The 22,294-nt window shown below is 41.7% G+C and overlaps 2 protein-coding genes and 1 long non-coding RNA gene across 24 annotated transcripts in view; 2 read left to right on the top strand and 1 right to left on the bottom strand.

Annotated features, from left to right (window-relative positions):
- The first annotated feature begins 1,253 nt into the window (after window positions 1-1,253).
- On the top strand, window positions 1,254-11,539 carry LOC126985560 (cell division cycle protein 16 homolog). The gene is made up of 12 exons (XM_050840695.1): window positions 1,254-1,366; window positions 1,879-2,031; window positions 2,600-2,758; window positions 3,462-3,621; window positions 4,578-4,803; window positions 5,447-5,526; window positions 6,156-6,245; window positions 6,691-7,000; window positions 7,752-7,917; window positions 9,375-9,567; window positions 10,539-10,667; window positions 11,097-11,539. Exons 1-12 carry the CDS (start codon window positions 1,274-1,276, stop codon window positions 11,207-11,209), a joined length of 1,872 nt encoding a protein of 623 aa, XP_050696652.1. The 5' UTR covers window positions 1,254-1,273; the 3' UTR covers window positions 11,210-11,539.
- A 389-nt stretch (window positions 11,540-11,928) lies between these two features.
- Window positions 11,929-12,901, top strand: LOC126985559 (uncharacterized). Its single transcript, XR_007738787.1, has 2 exons — window positions 11,929-12,681; window positions 12,818-12,901. It is a non-coding gene; the product is annotated as an uncharacterized LOC126985559 (long non-coding RNA).
- Window positions 12,223-22,294, bottom strand: part of LOC126985557 (haloacid dehalogenase-like hydrolase domain-containing 5) — a 26,580-nt gene continuing 16,508 nt past the window's right edge. For 2 of the 22 annotated variants that reach the window (XM_050840671.1, XM_050840694.1), the window contains 4 exons: window positions 19,598-22,294; window positions 15,921-19,457; window positions 13,509-15,848; window positions 12,223-13,230 (listed from right to left, as the gene is read on the bottom strand). The exon at window positions 19,598-22,294 is cut by the window's right edge and continues 41 nt beyond it. In XM_050840671.1, coding sequence (XP_050696628.1) covers window positions 22,180-22,294 — 115 coding nt within the window. In that variant the 3' untranslated portion in view covers window positions 12,223-13,230; window positions 13,509-15,848; window positions 15,921-19,457; window positions 19,598-22,179. Of the gene's footprint in view, window positions 15,849-15,920 lie in introns of all 22 variants that reach the window. The other 20 variants (XM_050840692.1, XM_050840672.1, XM_050840688.1 and 17 more) reach the window with 20 other exon arrangements.

Below are 22,294 nucleotides of genomic sequence, written 5' to 3'. Positions count from 1 at the left end.
CTCTCCTCTTTTCTCTCCTCTTTTCCTCCGTTTTTTCCTCATTTTCCCCACCATGCAAGAGATTGTGAGGGAATTTTAAGTGTGCGCGCGTGTGTGTGTGCGTGTGTGTGTGTGTGTGTGTGGAGAGAGACAGCTAGTAGTATTAATGTTTATAATTAATTGAACGTGCGTGCTCGCGTGTGTGGGGGACATATGCTGTTTATACACGAATATAACATGAACACGCGAAGGTTAAAAGCCCAAACCCAACATCAACAGGGTTCTACCGTTTACCGTTGACCGTTGATGAGGTTTTAAGGCCCCGCTCCACTGTCGGCGCAGCAATATATAATAATCCTCGATATGCACTTATTGACGACATCGTAGTGAGCGAGTCTTAATTGCTTCCATGGATAACCCACTGATGTCCATTTAATAAGCTTCGCATCTTTATAGCCACTTGGTCATGTGTCTAATAAGTGTTTTCTTAGATTCACGGTTTAAAAGAAGGATCGAACTACCACCAGGGCCATCAAACTACCACTGGAAAGGCTTAAAACACCTACGAAAGCCTTGTCGAATATGTATGTGGACTTAAGGGCCCTCCGAAATGTTTAATAAAATTACCCCCTTAGGACAGGCCAATCAGCTGGGTCGAGATCGCGGTCAGCTGTGGGGGCGGGTCTGACCTCGTGCTTCCCTTGCTTACAATGGAGTAGACAAGGGCTCGGAGGCTATTACCGTCAGAAGCAGAGAGAGAGAGAGAGAGAGAGAGAGAGAGAGAGAGAGAGAGAGAGAGAGAGAGAGAGAGAGAGAGAGAGAGAGAGAGAGAGAGAGAGAGAGAGAGAGAGAGAGAGAGAGAGAGAGAGAGAGAGAGAGAGAGAGAGAGAGAGGATAATAAAGGAGGGATGATCTGAGAAATTAACGAAATAGTGAAACAAAAAGAGAAAGAAGGAAAGCAAAAAATGGAATAGGAGATAGAAGAAGACATTTAGATAGATAGATAGACAGATAGATAGAAAGATAGACAGACAGATAGACAAAATTTTAATGTACGGAATAGGAGATCGAGTTTATGCCTCCCTATGATCTCCATGTCAAGGCAGATTTTACATTCCTTATCACCATCTTCATTCATTACTATATAGAAGACAAAGGCCTTTCCCAACGTACTCCATTTCTCTCCGCAAGTTATCCAGTACAGGAATACCAAGATGGCGGCATGATGGCTTCACAAACACTGACGTCGCGCTACTCTACTTCTACACATCTCTATGGAGACAAAGTGTAAACAATGGCGGAGGAGGTTGAATCCATGCCGACCTCTCCCATGGACTCTTTGGACCTGGACAAGTTCAGGAAGGTGGTCAGGAGCTGCATAGAGAGGGTGAGGAGAGGGGAGGAGGAGGAGAAGTGGAGGGAAGTGAGGGAGGGACGGAGAGAAGAGGAGGAGGGGGAGGTAGAAGGCATGGCCCCTCCTCCCCTTCATAAGATTCAAAACATTTTATAATTTTTAGGGTTTAATATTGAGTGTGTCGTCTCTTTCTCGTCTTTATTTGGTTCATTTGGTTTATTTTTACATCCGTCTCTCTTTCTTTAGTCTACCTTGCCTCTGTAGGAAGTGGGCTTGCTAATATAAGTGATATAAGTGATCTATGTATTCAGTTTTATATAGAGATACTTTTTATTTTATGGTTTCAGTGAACAGTTTTAGGTTAGATAGGTAATGAAATACTGGCACTGTACTAAAACGAATCTTTACCCAGTTTTATTTCTATACTGGTACATGAAAAGGTAATAAGCCGTCCAACCCCATAAGGGAGAATAAGGACGTTAAGCTAAGAAAAATAAAGCCTCTAGTACACTACGTATGCCTCATCTCACCTCCCTTCTCCGCAGCATCACTACAAGGCCGCCATGTTCTGGGCGGACAAAGTGGTGAGCCTGAGTGGCGGCGCGGCAGCCGATGTCTACTGGCTGGCGCAGACGTTCTTCCTCACCAAGCAGTACCACCGTGCCATCCTGCTCCTCACTCAACACAAGCTGCTCAGGGTACGTAGCACATGCTTTGTAATGTTTGGGAAATAGCAGAGTCTAGAGGCAACACTATTTTTTAAGATTTGCTGCTCAGGGTGAATAACAAATGCTTTTAACCCCTTGACTGTGGATTTCCTACAAGAAGACATCATGAAGCTACCTTTTGTTGCCCTTGAGCCATCTCCTTTGCTGAAAAAAAAAAAAAAAGTGTAATTTGTGTATATTGCATTGCCTAGGAGACTGAGAGCTCCATTATATTCCTTCAACAAAATCTAAGAAAATGAAATGAGGTAAAATTCTTCCTGTTCTTGAGTTATCAGTAAATTCAAGGTTCCCAAGTTAGAGCAAGTGAATTTACAGGATATTTTTGTTTTTTTATTTATTTTTTGTTTTATTTATTTATTTATTTTTTTACTCAAAGGAAACGGCTCAAGGGCAACAAAAAGAGTGCAAAACAAAATGAAGCCCGCTACTCACTGCTCCTATAAAAGATAAAAGTAAAGAGTAGCCAAAAGAGAGGCTAATTTTGGGTGGAGAGGTGTCTTAATACGCTCTTCTTTCTCCCTCCCCCCGTCTCCTCTAGAATCTCACCTGCCGTTACCTGGTTGCGCTGTGCCACTACGAGGTCGGGGAGTATCCGGCGGCGCTGAACATCCTCGAGCACAACGACAACAACAACGTGACGGCCGGCAAGGTGGAGGGCGAGCCTCTGTCTGTGCCGGAGATCGATGATGTCATGTCGGTGAGTGGAGAGTTCCCATCACAGCGCCACCATAGCTTTATTTTTTTATTTTTTTTATTTATTTATTTATTTATTTATTTTTTTATTTTTATTTTTTTTTTCCTATGTCCACAAAATCTTGAAAATGTTTGCCATACTTTGAGAAACAGTATTTTTTATTGTGTTGTCTGTGAAAGTAAGGATGCCATTGTTTATAAATCCTGAAATGCTCTTTTTTTTATCCAAGCAGAAATTTAATAAACCAATTTAGAATCAATTCGTTGTCTAGAGCAATAAAAAAACTATTTTTTCATACAGTTTTGAATCTTTGCCGAGATATTGACTTCCTTTTCAGCCAATATGTCACAGTTTTTTTTTTGTTTGTTTGTTTGTTTTGTTTTGTTTTTTACAATAAAGGAGACGGCTCAGAGGTAACAAAAAAAGTGTAGAAAAAAAAAAGCCTTCTACTCACTCCCTTCATTCCTTAAAAGATATTGACCTTATAATCTCTCTCTCTCTCTCTCTCTCTCTCTCTCTCTCTCTCTCTCTCTCTCTCTCTCTCTCTCTCTCTCTCTCTCTCTCTCTCTCTCTCTCTCTTTTTTACAGCAGAGGAGTCAGTTCAAGGGCATAAAGAAAGGAAACAAATATGGAAAAAAAAAAGCCCACCACTCACTGCTCCTAACGACGACGAGGGAAAGCATAATATTCACTTCCCTTCCCTCAGACCACCTGCTCCACACACCTGCTGAAGGGGTACATCTATGAGGCGACGGACAACCGAGCGCTGGCGGCCGAGAGCTTCCAGGTGGCGGTGCAGGCGGACCCACTGTGCTACGAGGCGATACACGCCCTCACGCAGCACCACATGCTCACCGCTAAGGAGGGTGAGGACGCCAGGCTAGAGAGACAAAAGCCCATATTCTTTACCCGGTAGCAGCGGGGATCATGTTTCTTAATGTTCCCTCTCAGCGAGAAAAATGAGAAAAAATCACCCCTCACACAAACGATTTCATAATATATATCAAAGCATTTGTAATCAGTTTATGTATCATCTATTTTGGGGGGGTTAAATCATGGTACAAATTTGGCCCGTCGCTGCTACACGGTAAAGCCACAAATTTGGCCCGTCGCTGCTACCGGGTTAAACATATTGGCATCTCAGTTTGCCTGTTTGAAAAGCCTCTTATGGAAGTTGCTGGGATTTTCATGGACTGTTTTGTGTTCCTAGTGATAGTTTTGCACGACTTCTGCTTCATGAACGGAAAAGTTACCCACGAAAATAGTCATGTTGGGAGCCCGATATGTTTAGGATTATGGAGCACAGCCTCTTCCCCTTTACTCTTACTCTATCTCTTCTTCTTTTTTCTGCTCCTCCAGAAGTCACTGCCTCCCTTGCTGTAAAACAAATAGAAGAAGGAGAAAGGGTAATAGGTCTTGGTGGAGTGGATTTTAACCCGTCCGCTGCGATTGGAACGAATTTGTCTTTCACTGGTAGCCTGATATCATATACTCCCAGGTCTTTCTCTGCCTCTGTGGTGGATAGTGGAGTGTTTCCCATGTGGTATTGGTGTGCTGGATATCCCTTCACTGGTAGCCTGATATCATATAGTCCCAGGTCTTTCTCTGCCTCTGTGGTGGATAGTAGAGTGTTTCCCATGTGGTATTGGTGTGCTGGATATCCCCTCCCAAGGTGCAAGACTACATTTTTCTTCATTGGATTGTAGCAGCCACATTTTGATCCATTCCTGTTGCTTGGTGAGGTCTTCTTGTAGGAAATCTGCAGTCAACAGGTTAACCCTTACCAATGTGCAGAGTGTGATTATCCTGTCTTCCCCCTCAGAGCAAGACCTCCTCAACTCGCTGCCTCTGTCCGGGTGGTGCAGCGAGGCCGAGGGCACCGTGGTGAAGGCCGTGTACCAGACCCGCACCAACAAGTACTGCTCCCCCAACCAGATCCTTCCCCAGGCTGCCGCAGCGCTGGCCACCAATGCCGACTTCCTCACAGCGCAGGCGGAGAAGCTTTACTACAACTGCAACTTCTCACAGTGCTCTCGGCTGACCCAGGAGTGAGTGTCGAGGCTGTTGGTGTCTGTGGCTGACTGTGGAGATTATACTTATTCTTATATTTATACTTTCCATTTTTGTGAGTAGTGGTTTCCTTCTTTCTTCCGTCTTCTTCATTTAATATTCTTAGTTTCCTGAGTGTTGTTATATTCAGAAGTAGTAAGTTATTTGTTGTACTTATTTTTATATTTGTACTTTCCATTTATTTGTGTAGTAGTTTCCTTCTTTCTTCCGTCTTCTTTGTTTAATATTCTTAGTTTCCAGAGTGTTGTTATGTTCAGAAGTATGAAGTAATTTGTTGTACTTATTTTAATATTTGTACTTTCCGTTTATGCGTGTAGTTTCCTTCTTTCTCCCTTCTTCTTCATTTAATATTCTTAGCTTCCTGAGTGTTGTTACATTCAGAAGTATTAAGTAATTTGGTGTACTTTGTTTGTAAACTCTGAAATGCCCTTTTTTTATCCAAGCAGTCATTTGATAAACCAATTTAGAATCAATTTGTTGTCTAGAGCAATCAGAAAACCCTATTTTTTCATGCAGTTTTGAACCTTTGCAGAGATAATTACTTCTTTTTCAGCCAACATGAAATGCAACACTATTATCAAAACTGTCTCCAGGCTCTAAATTGTTACATTCTTTGTCCAGGGTGTTGAAGAAAGACCCGTACCACACTGAGTGCCTGCCCATCCATGTCTCCTGTATGGTGGAGCTCAAGGAGGCAAACAGTAAGTGTCGGCTTGCAGGCTGAGGCAGGAAGCTTAACTAAGGGTCGTATTCTTAAACATTCGGCGACCAGGCACACATATTTGATAAGGCTTTCATAGGTGTTCTGAGCATTTCCAGGGGTAGTTTTGTGACCCTGGTGGTAGTGTGGCTCTTCTTCCGTACCGTGAATGTAAAGAAACACTCATAGAGACACGTTTAACCTCTTTATTGGCTTTTAGAAATAGTTGATATAAGAGAAAGAAGTCTAAGAATACTGACCTAAGTAATAAATAATAAATGAGTATTGGATTTATAGGTGTCTCCTAAATCTAATACTCTGCAGGAAAAAAAAAAATGATAACTTAGTGATGATCCTCTTGCACCATTGCCAGATTGTCGTACTCAGAGCGTAGTATTTACCTGTTTCTGACGCCTAAGACGCCAAGAAACATCAGAATCTCACTCTTTTAACGATAACTATAAATTAGTTTCGTTATTGGAGCCCAGAAGACAGTTTGGGGGTAGGAAGTCGGGAAATATAATCGGCTGAGTACGAAAATCTGGCAGCGTTGTGACCTCTTGTCTGTCTGAACTAGCTCATTTGACTCTGAGAAATGATGGATGTTAATGTTTCTTGATGTCTCCTCAGCACTCTTCCTCTTGGCGCACAAACTGGTGGACCTCTACCCAGAGAGCGCCCTCGCCTGGTTTGCAGTCGGGTGTTATTATTATCTAATAGGTGAGTGCTGGATCCCTGCTCTTCCTTTCTTCTTGCTTCTGCTTCTATCTCTTCTTTCTGCTGTCATGGGCTTCATTAATTTGGTATCACACGCTCTTCAAGGGTTTCAGGAATTTGTTACACTCATGGTCTTTTGTGATAACTTTTTATTAAGTCATTCCTTTCTTGAGGTGCTGTGTATATATATATTTGTTCAATAGTAAATCTGATGTTTGATTCATATGATTGTTACCAGAAGCTGTTTTCCTGTCTATTATTAATACATCTATACATCTGTTATTATGAACTGGGTTGTGATCTCCTGAATCCAACATTATAGTCAGGGCTTTGAATGATTTTGTTATTATTATGATTAGTATAGCTTCTTTTTCCTTGTTACCATTATTAGTATAGCTTCCTTTTCTCCCTCATCGTCACCCTTCCCTCCCTGCCACACACCAAACAGGGAAGAACGAACAGGCGCGACGCTACCTCAGCAAGGCCACCACTCTCGACCGCGTCTTCGGGCCAGCGTGGGTTGCGTACGGCCACTCCTTTGCTGCCGAGAACGAGCACGACCAGGCCATGGCAGCGTACTTCAAGGCGGCGCAGCTCATGAAGGGGTGCCACCTGCCGCTGCTGTACATAGGCATGGAGTACGGACTCACCAACAACCCAAAGTTTGCCGAGAAGTTCTTCCGTGAGGCTCTGGAGATTGCGCCGTCTGATCCGTTTGTCCTTCATGAGCTTGGGGTGGTGGCCTTCAGTAACCAGGAGTGAGTGGAGCCTTGGTTTCATTTTGTTTAGTTTAGTTTCAATCTGTCTAGTTTAGTTTAACCCGGTAGCAGCGACCAAATTTGTGTCTTTACCGTGGAGCAACGACGGGCCAAATTTTTACCATGATATAAACCCCCCAAAATAGATGATACATAAACTGATCACAAATGCTTTGATATATATTATGAAATGGTTTGTGTGAGTGATGATTTTTTGTCATTTTTCTCGCTTAGAGGGGCCATTAAGAAACATGATCCTCGCTGCTACCGGGTTAATTCATTTTCAATCTTACCCCCAGAATTCTTGAGCATAATAGTACACCATATTTCAGTAACCAGGAGTGAGTGGAGTTTAAGTTTCATTTTGTTTAGTTTAGCTTCAATCTGAGTTTAGTTTAGTTTAATTCAGTTTCAGTCTTTCCTCTAGAATTCTTGAGCATAATAGTACACCTTATTTCACTTTTTTCCAGGTTAATTATATAGTTTTCATCATGTAAGTTGTATAAATAGAACACATGCACACACTCATTCACTTGCACACTCACTCACAGACTCTTACTCACACTCACACTCACACACTCACTCACTCACCATATCAAGACACCTCTCCATACGAAATTGACCTTTCATCTGGCCACTCCTTTTGTTTACTTTGCAGGATCAGTGAATTAGCAAGCTTTATTTTGTTTCCTTTACCGTCAAAAAAATCACATATCCTTTTTCCCCCCCAACACCTCCTCACCCAATACAGGTTTGCCGTGGCGGAGACGTACATGCGGCAGGCGGTGGCGCTGGTGGAGGAGGGCGGGGCAGCGGCAGCGGTGGTTCCGGAGAAGTGGTCGGCGCTCCTCAACAACCTGGCGCACACCTGCCGCAAGCTGGCCAAGTATGAGGAGGCCATCCACTTCCACCAGCAGGTACGACATAGGATTTTTTTCTCCCTCTCTTTTTCTTTTTTATTTAGTCTACCTTGCCTCTGTAGAAAATGGGATTGCTAGTGAAGATGACGTATAGTTCGATAATACAGTCGTCCTTTAAATAGTACGGTTTCCAATAGTTTGGTTTTGGTTTTATGTGGATTTTCTTAGATTTTATAGGATTTTTTAATTTCCCGACAAGCAGGAAATTTAAAAATCCTAAATGATCTTCTGTGACAATCCTTAAAAAAACGAAACCGTACTATTTGAGGAACGACTGTACTGATAATGATGGTTGCAGTGTTAGTAATGATGAGAAAGATAACAATACTAATAATGAGGAGGAGGAGGAGGAATGAAAAAGATGACGAAACTAATGATGATGGTGATGAAAAAGATGACTACTTATAGGTTGGTATTACAAGACACTTCCGCTTCTCACATCAGCTATTTCCAAAGGTCAAAGAGGGGCTCAGTCGGGTTCTAATGAGTGTTTCTTCAGGTTCATTGTACAGAGGAAAGGTTAATCTACAACCAGGGTCATAGAACTACTCCTGGAAATGCCCACAACTCCTACGAAAGCCTTGTCAAATGTGTGTTGCTTTAGTTTCATGGTACAGAGGAAGGGTCAGACTACCACCGGGGTCATAGAACTACTCCTGGAAATACCCAAAACTCCTGCAAAAGCCTTGTCAAATGTGTGTTGCTTTAGTTTCATGGTACAGAGGAAGGGTCAGACTACCACCAGGGTCATAGAACTACTGGAAATACCCAAAACTCCTGCAAAAGCCTTGTCAAATATTTGTGTGTTGCTTTAGTTTCATGGTACAGAGGAAGGGTCAGACTACCACCAGGGTCATAGAACTACTCCTGGAAATGCCCAAAACTCCTACGAAACCCTTGTCAAATGTGTGTTGCTTTAGTTTCATGGTACAGAGGAAAGGTCAAACTACCACCAGGGTCATAGAACTACTCCTGGAAATACCCAAAACTCCTACAAAAGCCTTGTCAAATGTGTGTTGCTTTAGGTTCATGGTACAGAGGAAGGGTCAGACTACCACCGGGGTCATAGAACTACTCCTGGAAATGCCCACAACTCCTACGAAAGCCTTGTCAAATGTGTGTTGCTTTAGTTTCATGGTACAGAGGAAAGGTCAAACTACCACCAGGGTCATAGAACTACTCCTGGAAATGCCCACAACTCCTACGAAAGCCTTGTCAAATGTGTGTTGCTTTAGGTTCATGATACAGAGGAAGGGTCAAACTACCACCAGGGTCATAAAACTACTCCTGGAAATGCCCACAACTCCTACGAAAGCCTTGTCAAATAGCTGTTCTTGGAAGGCGAAAATGTCTTATAATACGACCCATAACGTTGATGGTCATGACAAAGAAGAAAATACTAATAATGATACTGACAGGAAAAAAATGCTGATGATGATAATGATTGTTTCCAGGCCCTGCGGTTGTGCCCAGGTGTGGCGTCAACCTACTCCGCGCTGGGTCTGGTTCAGGCGTTAGTGGGGGACTACGAGGCGGCGGTGGTTTCTCTGCACAAGGCGCTGTCCCTGCACCGTGACGACACCACAGCCACCACCCTCCTCAACACCGTCATGGAGCAGCTCATGGCACAGACACCGGCGTTCCAGGGTGGGTGTTCTTCTTCATTTAATGTCCTGATTGCCCCTGAGTCTCTTATTCTTGGCAATCATAGGGCCATATTGCAAGTTGAATCCGAGAAGTTTCTGGTTCATACAAAGGTCAGTTTAGGGACCATATTACAAGTCCGATCTGAGAGGTTTCAGGTCCCTACAGAGTTATTCATCCTGAACTCTGTAGGTACCTGAAATTTCTCGGATTGGACTTGTAATACAGCCCTAAACCAATCTTTGTAGGAACTCAATTTCTCGGATTCGACTTGCAATACGGCCCATAGAGTCTCTCCTCCTTGATGTTCGTCCTTCTTACAATGATGATGATGATGATACATGATAATAATGATGGTAATAATAGTAGTAATCATAGTGAAAATACATGTTCCTTTTTTTTCTTTTTTTTGTGTTTGTATGTGAGTGGTGGGTGAGGGGGACTGATGATGATAGTAATGGGGCCAGTGATAATACAAATAATAATAGTAATAATGTTGATGGTAATACGAGACGATGATGATGATACAAGATGATAATGATGAGGATAATAGTGGTAGTAATCTTTGTGAAAATATATGTCCCTTTCTTTATATATGTGTGTGTGTGTGTGTGTGTCTTAAGATGCTGAATTAAAAGAGGGTGTCAGACATTACTAAGTGAGATATGAAGGAATCATCAAACATAATTAGTGTTTTTATCATTTTTTTCATTTCATTCATTATTATTCTATTTATTCCTATCATTTATTTGTTATTTCTTGTTGAAGTCTTTTCATTTTACTTATTTTTATTTTCACTTTTACACTTCATTACTCACACAAGCATGTTACTTTTTAATATATTCCAAAAATTTTAACTTTAAATTTGTTACTTGTGTTATTATCAATATATTCTAAAATTTCAAGACTAATCCAGCTTTTTTTTTTTTTTTTTTTTTTTTTTTTCCAATATATTCCAAAACTCTCACCCTCAGGGGATGACAATGTACCTCCACTGGACCTGCCGTCGGAGCTGGTGGGGACGGACACCAACACCAGCGACCTCACGCCAGCCTCCGCCGAGGAGCCTCTCAGCGACACCAGCCTGCTTGGGTCCAGTATAGGTGAAGATGCCTTTTTTCTTTTTCTTTCTTAAGGTCTCAAGGGTCTTTGTAAGAGACAATCCTGAATGGAGGAGGCCAAGGGGACGCCCACGGAGTTCATGGCTTGAGCAAGTTAATAGATCCTGTCCGGAGGTACTTGGGAAGGGAAGGGGGCCTGCATGGAGACTCACCTGGTGGGACCCCGGACTTGGTGTCGTAGGGTGGGTGAGGTGACGTGCTCCCCGGTGTATGCTCCCATTGACTGATTTCTTAAGGGGAACAATAACAAACAAAGAAGTCCACTAAGCACTGTTCCAGCATACAGAAAGTAGTGGTAGTTGTGGTAGTGGTTAAAATGAAGTTTCTGTTGTAATTTGTGTGCTTTCTCTCTTCCCATCTTCCTTCTGACCGTCCATCCCTTCCCTCACCTTCCCTTCTCTCCCCCGTCAGGTCAGCCCATGATGCACTCCTCAGACGTGGGCGTGGACTCCCTGGGCCACTCCGAGAGCCAGTCCTCAGCGCTTATCATCGAGGACATGGTGATGGATGACCAGAGTCCTTGATCGACGCAACTGACACTAACTTAAAACCGTCTGAATTTACAATCTCCAGAATTTATTTAATCGCCCTAAGTTGCCATTTTGTTTTATGAGGTTCCCCCGCCCGCCCTCGCAATCATCCATGTCATGTGTTCAATCCGTTGGCTGTGTTGTTTTTACTTGTATGTGTTTTTTTATGACGATATTATGTAAGATGCAGAGCCGCTGGAAGCAATACATATTTGTCTACCAAACGAAAAAAATTACAGTCATGTACTTGTAGAACTCCACACACAGGTATATTCCAGTGCTGTTGTCCCAGTGCTTGTTATTAAAAACCTAAAAGAACTCTGACCATGGCTGTTTGAAGTATACTGTCTGCATGCGTTGATGTATATGTGAGAGAGAGAGAGAGAGGTCATTAGTTTCCCTGTTTGAAATGCCTCTTGTGTAAGTTGCAGGGATTCTCATGGACTGTTTTGTGATCCTAGTGATAGTTTTACATGACTTCTGTACCTTGAACGGGAAAGTCACCCATGAATGTCCGGTTAATCTTCTCTGTGGCCTTGGGAAATGGTGGTAATGTGACCCCGGTATGTCAAAGAAAATGAACCAGAGAGAGAGAGGGAGAGAAAGAGAATTAACATGGTACCCAACATTGTAATTACTTTCTCTCCTTTCTTTCTCTCTTTCTTGGTTTCTCTTTCTCAGTATATTAGTTTAGTTAGAGAGAGAAGACTTTATCTCCTTTCTTTCTCTCTTGCTTTCTTTTTTCCAGTACATTAGTTTAGTTAGTAGAGAGGGAGCGAGAGAGAGAAGAATTAACACAGTACCCAACATTGCAAAACTTTCTCTCCTTTCTTTCTCTCTTGCTTTCTTTTTTTCAGTATATTAGTTTAGTTAGCAGAGAGGGAGCGAGAGAGAGAAGAATTAACACAGTACCCAACATTGCAAAACTTTCTCTCCTTTCTTTCTCTCTCTTTTTCAGTGTATCAGTTTACTCTTAAGATGCACAGGTCTGAGTTACAAGCCCCACGTGTAGTATCCAGACTTTATTTTTGAGGTTGATATGTGGTACAAACTATGGTCGTTACACTCGGAGATGACACGGCAAGGAAACGGAGCAAGAGTAACGACCCCCTGTACGTCCTCTATGTTACGGTGGACACGGGAAAGGTCGAGGAGGGTGAGGACATTTCGTAACACAAACTCTGCTGCCCTGAATCGGATTTGTCGCATTACGGTTTGGGTTGTCATTAGATTGTCTTCATCACATCAACCTGGCTAGCGTGGGGAGGGAAGGAGAGGGGGAGGGATGCTGTGAAGGGTTAAGCACCACCACAGACACATGACCCATAGAAACTCAGGTGTTAGTCTCGCTCCCAGCTTGCAGAGGAATGACGCTGGTGTGCTGCAAGGGCGCCGTTTTGTGGTTTGGCGTCTTGTAAATTGGTTCCATGGCTTCAACTGTGCTTCAATGACCCTTAGGAAAGCAGGTCAAATTATCTTTTTCTTCTTCATTTATGTTTGTTCTTGTTCTTTTGACTCGCGATGATCATTCTCCATCTTGCTCGATCCTTCCTCTATTGTTCCATGGCCTCAACCGTGCTTCAGTGACCCTTAGGAAAGCAGGTCAAATTATCTTTTTCTTCATTTATAGTTGTTCTTTCGACTTGCGATGATCATTCTCCATCTTGCTCAATCCTTCCTCTATTTCCAACACCTCCAAGTCTTGTTGTGCTGTTCCTCTCCCATGTTATCGTTCGTCTTTCAAATGGTCTTCTTCCGGCTGTACCTCAATTTCCTCCACCATCTTCAGCGCTCCCACTGGTTGAATCTCTGTCTTTCTATATACCAGGCAAATCTCACTCGTAATTTCTTTAGTTTGCATTAAGAACCTGTCATGTAAACCTTGTGTCACTCAATTTCTTTTCCTGTCATCCAAACCTTCTGTGTCACTCCAAATTTCTTCTCAAGTTTGCATCAAGAACCCATTATGCAAACTTTCTCTGTCACTCAATTTCTTTTCCTGTCATGCAAACCTTCTGTCACTCCTAATTTCTTCTCTCGTTCGCATCAAGAACCCATTATGCAAACTTTCTCTGTCACTCAATTTCTTTTCCTGTCATCCAAACCTTCTGTGTCACTCCTAATTTCTTCTCAAGTTTGCATCAAGAACCCATTATACAAACTTTCTCTGTCACTCAATTTCTTTTCCTGTCATCCAAACCTTCTGTGTCACTCCAAATTTCTTCTCAAGTTTGCATCAAGAACCCATTATGCAAACTCTCTGTCACTCAATTTCTTTTCCTGTCATGCAAACCTATGTCATTCCTAATTTCTTATCTAGTTTACATTAACACATCATTCAAACCTTCTGTGCCTCTGATGGTGCCTCTAGCATGGAAGACAAGGCTACAGGGACCTACTATTGGCAACAACCAGCATCGTATTAACAGTGAATGTCTGGTAGGTGGGGGAAGGCAAGTCAGGTTATCATTCTCTACTGATACAAAGAGAAGCTTCTATATATGTACTCTGCGTTCTTGTGAAGCGAATATGTGCGCGGTACAAAAAAATATCGTGTCCTTTCTCTCCGCTGCTTCAAGAAATGGGGATTCTAAGCATATTTGATTCTATATATATGTTTTCAAATTCCTCATGTTTCAGAATCCATGGGCACCTTCCTCTGTTTTAGGTTGGTATTGTCAAATCCTCCCGCCCCTCACACCAACTATTTCCAAAGGCCAAAAAGGAGGTTAATCGAGTTCTAATGAGTGTCCTTTTAAGTTGACGGTACAGAAGGCGGCTCAGACTACCACCAGTGTCATAAAAGTACCCCTGGAAATGCCCCAATCTCCCGCGAAAGACTAGTAAATTACGTGTTCTTGGGCGCAGAAATGTTTAAAAATACGGCCCCTAGCCTCATTATCAAACTCTTCGACACCTTAGACCATCTACTTCAAAAGACTCTCGTAGAAGTTATCAGGTTTCCATGGGTGGTTTCCTGACCCTGGCGGTACTTTTCAAAGGCGTGTAGACCATAGACAGAAAAAGCACTAATGAAGACCTGACATAAGTCCTCTCTGGCCTCCGAAAATGGTCGTGACAGGAGCCTCGAACATTTGATAACACAAGTCTTAGTAGAGGGTAACAGGACACCTCTCCTTCCAAACTTGACCTATCTTTCGGCCACTCCACCGAACTCTTACTGGAGCAGCGAGTAGTGGGCTTTTTTTTTTTCATTAGTTTACTTTTTTTGGCCCTTGAGCTGTCTCTTCTGCTGTAAAAAAAAAAAAAAAAAAAAGTGTCTTGGTAGCTGCGGCATGTCCGTCTTGGCAACTATTAGGGGCAGTAACAAGGGTGAGGGCAGTGTTTGTATCTTACCTCAGCAGCGACACAGAACCTCAACACCGGCGCAGCGCTCGGTCTGTGTGTAAATATGGTAAAATAGTGACGTTATATGTTCTATCGTCCGTCGCTGATTCTTTCCTACGCTATGTCTCAGAATTAAAACAGTTGCAGTATCAGTCAGTTAGTAAATTATTAATCTCGCTCGGTCAGTACGTAAAAATGATAAAAGGGTAACGTTTCGACTCTTACAGTCTCTGTTGCTGATTCTTTCCAACGCTACGTCTCACAAAATTAAAAGTTACAGTATCACTCGATCGGTAAATTATTATATCTTGTTCGGTCTTTACGTAAAATGGTAAAATGGTGACGTTATGTGTCCTATCGTCTGTTATGCTTGATTCTTTCCTATGCTATGTCTCACAAAATTAAAACAGTTACAGTATCAGTCAATCGGCAAATTATTATATCTTGCTCAGTCTGTATGCAAAATGGTAACGTTACGTCTTAATGTCTCTTACGCTTGATTCTTTCCTACACTAAGTCTCACATAAGTTAAGACAGTTGCATTATCTATCATTCAGTATAATTCACTATGATTCATTTTCTATTCAGCAACAAAGTAAATATATCCTTCCACATGTGTTAAAGACTCAGAGGATAAGTTCAGTTGCAATATATAACAGTCTAAGATTTGTTTTCTATTCAGCAACCGAGCAAATATATCCTTCCACATGTGTTAAAGACTCAGAGGATAAGTTCAGTTGCAAGAAATAATGCTCTAATATTTCTTTTCTATTCAGCAACCAAGTAAATAGTGTATCCATCCACCTGTGTCCAAGATCCAAATTACCTTCATGGAAAGTTGCAATACATAACGCTCTCGTATTTCTTTTCTATTCAGCAACCAAGTAAATAGTGTATCCATCCACCTGTGTCCAAGATCCAAATTACCTTCATGGATAGTTGCAATACATAACGCTCTCGTATTTTTTTTCTATTCAGCAACCAAGTAAATATATCCATCCACATGTGTTATTCAGATTACCTCGATGGATTACTTCTCTCTCTCCCACTTCTAGGCCCCAGCCAGATGCATTTCCCTTTGTACAACCACCAGACAGGCATGAGGAGAGGTAGGGAGGGTGAGAGGCGTCCATCGAGGTAATTTGAACACATTGAAGATTGTCCTGTTGGTGTCTTTTTCTGGGACTCAAAATGCATCTCTCAATCACAGGATGGACAGTTAAGGTACACACACTCACTGACAATCAATCACCCTCTTCAAAGACCATTACATTCACCCTAATACCTTCAGTTGGTGTCTTTTTCTGGAACTTAAAACTGCATCCCTCTTCATAGACCATTACATTCACCCTAATACCTTCAGTTGGTGTCTTTTTCTGGGACTTAAAACTGCATCTCTCAGTCTCATGATAAACAGTCAAGGTGAACACTCTCACAGACAATCCAACACCCTCTTCAAAGACCATTACATTCACCCTAATACCTTCAACACATACTCTTAGATCCTATTCTTGGGTGATTGTATTTCTAAGGTGCGCACTCATGGTCATGGACAATCAAACACCCTTTTCATAGACCATTACATTCACCCTAATACCTTCAACGCAATACATATTCTCGGATCCTTCTCCAGGGTGATTGTATTCCTAAGGACCAACAAACACATTCACAGACCATAAGATGTCACCCTAATATCTTTGACCCAATAATCTCTCATTTTCTAGGGTGACTGTATTTCCAAGGTGCACACTGGTCAACAAACACCCTATTCACATACCATAGATTCATCCTAAGACCTGTAACCAAATAATCTTGGATCCTGTTCTAGGGTGACTGTATTTCCAAGGTGCACACTGGTTGACAAACACCCTCTTTCACATGCCAATAGATTCACCCTAAGACCTATAACCTAATAATCTTGGATCCTGTTCTAGGGTGATTGTATTTCCAATGTGTGCACTGGTCAACAAACACCCTATTCACATACCACAGATTCACCCTAAGACCTGTCACCTCATTTCCCAGGGTGACCTCACACTTATCACCTCCACTGACCATCGCTACAGTTCACAGGCCAACGAACACCCTTCTCACACACCAGACAATCACCCTAATACCTGTAAATAATCTCGTATCCTCTCCTAGGGTGACCTCCAGGGTGACCGTATTCCTGACCTCATATATCACCTACTGACCATCGTTACACTTCACCCTGATGACCACAACTCCGCCAACTCATCCACGCCTGACCTTCACCTGGGCTGGCTGCACTTCGCCTCGAGTAAGGAAGCACGCCTGACATATTTTCAAGACGTCCCGTGCGAGCTATCAGGTATGTAGCGATTTTGAACTGTTAAAATCACACACATTCTCTCTTTGGTAATGTTATGAATTTGATAGGATTTTTACTCACATTTCTTAACTGTGTGATTGAGATAGAGGATGATGTTACCGAGTTTAGAGTAGATGTGGAAGTAGATATTTTTTGTGTTGTCATCAGTATCATCTTCGTCACCTAATGTTTTCGTCACACAGAAAACACGTACAAAAAAAATACTGAGGCCATACTTTCTTAACTGTGTGATTGGCTATGGGGGAAGTTGTTACCGGGAGTTGATAGCAGATGTCTTTTTTTTAATCATTGTCTCATTCTCAAACGATACCCAACGTTTTTGTCTCACAGAAAACACGTACAAAAATAATACTAATAGGCCATACTTTCTTAACTGTGGAATTGGCTATGGGGGAAGATGTTACCGGGAGTTGATAGCAGACATAATTTTTTAATCATTGTCTCATTCTCAAACGATACCTAATGTTTTCGTCTCACAGAAAACACACAAAAAATATACCGAGGCTCTAATTTCTTAACTGTGGAATTGGCTATGGGGGAAGATGTTACCAGGAGTTGATAGCAGACATAATTTTTTAATCGTTGTCTCATTCTCAAACGATACCTAATGTTTTCGTCTCACAGAAAACACAAAAAATATACCGAGGCTCTAATTTCTTAACGGTGGGATTGGCTTAGGGGGAGATGTTACCGAGTTAAAGGTAGAGACATCTTTTTTTATCGGCCTGTCGTATCTTCGTCACTTAATGTTTTCATCTCACAGAAAACTCAAAAAAATAATACTAAAATGTCACCGAGTTAGAGGTAGAGACATCTTTTTTTATCGGCCTATCTTATCATCGTCACTTAATGTTTTCATCTCACAGAAAACTCAAAAAAATAATACTAAAATGTCACCGAGTTAGAGGTAGAGACATCTTTTTTTATCGGCCTGTCTTACCATCGTCACAAAATGTTTTCGTCTCACAGAAAACACGAAAAATAATACTAAGGAGGCAAGGCAAGGCAGTGGCATCTAGTTCCTACGACTACTTAAGAAGACGCTGAGCTAGTCGCCATTTCCGTGACGAGATGCATTGCCATATCGCCATTTCTGTAACAAGATGCATTGCCCTATCGCCATTTCTGTAATAAGATGCATTGCCCTATCGCCATTTCTGTAACAAGACGCATTGCCCTATCGCCATTTCTGTAACAAGATGCATTGCCATATCGCCATTTCTGTAATAAGACGCATTGCCCTATCGCCATTTCTGTAACAAGATGCATTGCCATATCGCCATTTCTGTAATAAGATGCATTGCCATATCGCCATTTCTGTAATAAGATGCATTGCCATATCGCCATTTCTGTAACAAGACGCATTGCCATATCGCCATTTCTGTAATAAGATGCATTGCCATATCGCCATTTCTGTAATAAGATGCATTGCCATATCGCCATTTCTGTAATAAGATGCATTGCCATATCGCCATTTCTGTAATAAGATGCATTGCCATATCGCCATTTCTGTAATAAGACGACACATATCGCCATTTCTGTAATAAGATGCATTGCCATATCGCCATTTCTGTAATAAGATGCATTGCCATATCGCCATTTCTGTAATAAGATGCATTGCCATATCGCCATTTCCGTAACGAGACACATTGCCATATCGCCATTTCCGTAACAAGACGCATTGCCATATCGCCATTTCCGTAACGAGACACATTGCCATATCGCCATTTCTGTAACAAGATGCATTGCCATATCACCATTTCCGTAACAAGACACATTGCCATATCACCATTTCCGTAACAAGACACATTGCCATATCGCCATTTCCGTAACAAGACGCATTGCCATATCGCCATTTCTGTAACAAGACGCATTGCCATATCGCCATTTCTGTAATAAGATGCATTGCCATATCACCATTTCTGTAACAAGACGCATTGCCATATCGCCATTTCTGTAACAAGACGCATTGCCATATCGCCATTTCTGTAACAAGACGCATTGCCATATCGCCATTTCTGTAACAAGATGCATTGCCATATCGCCATTTCCGTAACGAGACACATTGCCATATCGCCATTTCTGTAACAAGACGCATTGCCATATCGCCATTTCCGTAACGAGACACATTGCCATATCGCCATTTCTGTAACAAGATGCATTGCCATATCGCCATTTCCGTAACGAGACACATTGCCATATCGCCATTTCTATCTTTCTCTGTAACTCCTTTGGCTGTCATTTGGCTGATTCATAATGGCACTCTCAAGACTCTGTGCACCTATCTACTAAACCAAAAAAAGAAGATGTAAATATATATAAAACTCTCTCCTATTCAAGCAAATCGCGGCTCATAGACAACCACACACTCCCGAGGTTGACTGAGAGGAATGACTAGAGGTGACAGTCGGCAGGAAAGCTTGCGTTTACCTAAGTGCAAAACTAATGTATGTTTCGCCTGACTAAAGCCTGTCTATGTCCTATACTTGTTGGCGTGGCCGTACCCTTTCGGAAACGCTAAGAGATTGATGTGTGTGGTACCTTTCGGAGACGCTAAATTGATGTCGTTAGTGTGAGTGGTGTGTAGTGAAGAGAAGATAACACACCATTAGCCTAAGTCATACAGTGTTTGGCGTCACAATACCCTTTCGGAAACGCTAAGAGATTGATGTGTGTGGTACCTTTCGGAGACGCTAAAATGATGTCGTTAGTGTGTGTGGTGTGTAGTGAAGAGAAGATAACACACCATTAGCCTAAGTCGTACAGTGTTTGGCGTCACGATACCCTTTCGGAAACACAAACGATTGACGTGGTAGTACGTTTCGGAGATGCTAAAATGATGTCGTTAGTGTGTGTGTGTGTGTGTGCGGTGTAGAGAAAGAAAATAACACACCATTAGCTTAAGTCGTACACTGTTTGGTGTGGCGGTACCTTTCGGAAACACTGAAATGATGCCGTGTTTGAGGGTGTTGTTAAAGAAGAAAAATAACATCATGACCACAGTAACTTCAGCATACAGTTATCACTAAACAACATCTTCTTCCTCTTCTTCTTCTTCTTCTTCTTCTTCTACTTATTTTACTTCTTCTTCTTCTTCAACTTCCTTTTCTTCTTCTTCTTCTTCTCATTAGACATTCCCTATTCTCATGTTCCTTATAAAGCTTCTTAAGTGGGGTACAACTGTAAATGCCCTGATGAAAGTGTGATAGCAAATTATACCTAAATAAAACTGTACCTCTTTGGACTCTTGAGACATAGAATAGACTTGCTAGATAGGGCCGAAGAATACAGTTGACCAATGCCTCCGTGATTGTGTAGTTGAGTTAGTGTGGAAAAGAAGAGAGAGAGGAGATAGTGAATGTCCGAAAAGTGTCTCTTGTTGAATAGGGAGAGAAGAAAAGACGGAGAAAGAAGAAATACACAAAAAGAATGAAGAAAAATAACAAAAGAAGAGAGAGAGGAGATAGTGAATGTCCGAAAAGTGTCTCTTGTTGAATAGGGAGAGAAGAAAAGACAGAGAAAGAAGAAATACACAAAAAGAATGAAGAAAAATAACAAAGAAAGAAAGAAAGGAAGAGAGAAAGGAGATTGTGAATGTCCCAAAAAGTGTCTCTTGTTGAATAGGGAGAGAAGAAAAGACAGAGAAAGAAGAAATACACAAAAAGAATGAAGAAAAATGACAAAGAAAGAAAGAAAGGAAGAGAGAAAGGAGATAGTGAATGCCCCAAAAAGTGTCTCTTGTTGAATAGGGAGAGAAGAAAAGACAAGAAAAGAAGAAAAAGAATGAAGAAAAGTGACAAAGAAAGAAAGAAAAGAAGAGAGAAAGGAGATAGTGAATGTCCCAAAGTGTCTCTTGTTGAATTAGGAGAAGAAAAGACAGAGAAAGAAGAAAAAGAATGAAGAAAAATTACAAAGAAAGAAAGAAAGGAAGAAAGGAGATTGTGAATGCCCCAAAAAGTGTCTCTTGTTGAATAGGGAGAGAAGAAAAGACCAAGAAAGAAGAAATACACAAAAAGAACAAAGAAAAATAACAAAGAAAGAAAGAAAGGCAGAGAGAAAGGAGATAGTGAATGCCCCCAAAACTGTCTCTCGTTGAATAAGGAGAGAGAAAAAAGAAGAAAAAGACAGAGAAGAATGAAGACAAAAGACAAAACAAAAAAGACAAAGAAAGATAGAAAAAGCAAAAAGATAGCGAATGCCCCAAACTATCATTGAATAAAGAGAGACAAAAGAACAGAGAAGACAGAGAGATATTGAATGCCCTTATAAAAGTACGTCTTGCTTAAAACCAGGAGAGAGAAAAGTAGAGGACAAATAAAGAGATTCACATGACCTTACCCAGCCACTCTGACCCCATTCTCTAAAAGGCTGGAGAGGGGGAACTTAACCCATCCATAACTGACCTCCAAACCATATCACAAGCAGGCTAGTTACACCTGCCACTATCCACCGTCACACACCAGTAAAATGCACTGCAACACCAATAAAAAGGACTTGAATGGCGTGGAAGTGAAGTTTTTGATAGTTAAAATACAGATAAAAGTCATTGGCAATATCCCAGTTTGAGAATTGCTTGTGAGGTGGATTATCGGACCTGTTGATGTGTGTGTGTGTGTGTGTGTGTGTGTAGACTCTATCATAAGTGAGGACCAGAGGGTAAGAGGAAAAGAAAGGGAATAAAATGCCTCTTTAAAACATAGCAGTACAGGAAATACGATCATTGGAAAGGGAGGAGAAAAGGAGAGAAGGGAAGGAGAGGCCAAGCAGACTGTGAGGGGCCAAAACAACTTACTCTATGGAGACGGCAGATTGTATGTTTGTGACGCAAACTAAAAACACAGAAAATAAAACTATAAAAGAATCTGAGAGGTAAAGAAGACATTATAGAGAGCACAACAGCATCCCAAGAGCAACAAGGGGACAAGGGAGTTACTCTATGGAGTCGGAAGATCGTAAGTTTGTGACGTGAACTAAAAACACGGAAAATAAAACTATACAAGAATCTGAGAGGTAAAGAAGACATTATAGGGGACATCATAGTATCCCAGGAGACGATAGGACCAGGGACTTACTCTATGGAGACGGAAGATCGTAAGTTTGTGACATGAACTAAAAACACGGAAAAATAAACAATACATAAGAAGACATTATAGAGGACATCATAGTTTCCCAAGAGCGACAAGGGACCCCTATACCTCCACTCGGTCTTAAACTAACGCAATGGCACATCTTCTTCCAGCGGCGAGGAGTGGTCGACGGCGCTTCACGAGAACTTTTCCCTCTCGTAAATGATGTTGATAGCCTCCAGGACGCACTTGACGGTTAGCGACGGTTCCTGCAGCTTAGCCTCAATGGGTAGGAAGTCCCGGGGTGAGTGC

The sequence above is a fragment of the Eriocheir sinensis genome, chromosome 59 (genome assembly GCF_024679095.1).
Source record: "Eriocheir sinensis breed Jianghai 21 chromosome 59, ASM2467909v1, whole genome shotgun sequence".
Taxonomy (NCBI): Eukaryota; Metazoa; Arthropoda; class Malacostraca; order Decapoda; family Varunidae; genus Eriocheir; species Eriocheir sinensis.
The sequence above is the reverse complement of the archived record's forward strand: the minus strand, read 5'-3'. Positions and strand labels throughout refer to the sequence as shown.

What these genes read in the sequence shown, in the direction of transcription:
- LOC126985560 (XM_050840695.1), top strand. Translation starts at nt 1,274, where the DNA reads ATGGCGGAGGAGGTTGAATCCATGCCGACCTCTCCCATGGACTCTTTG. An exon ending in CTCAACACAAGCTGCTCAGG is followed by an intron (nt 2,032 to 2,599) that starts GTACGTAGCACA and finishes CGTCTCCTCTAG; the next exon opens with AATCTCACCTGCCGTTACCT. An exon ending in GTGGCCTTCAGTAACCAGGA is followed by an intron (nt 7,001 to 7,751) that starts GTGAGTGGAGCC and finishes CACCCAATACAG; the next exon opens with GTTTGCCGTGGCGGAGACGT.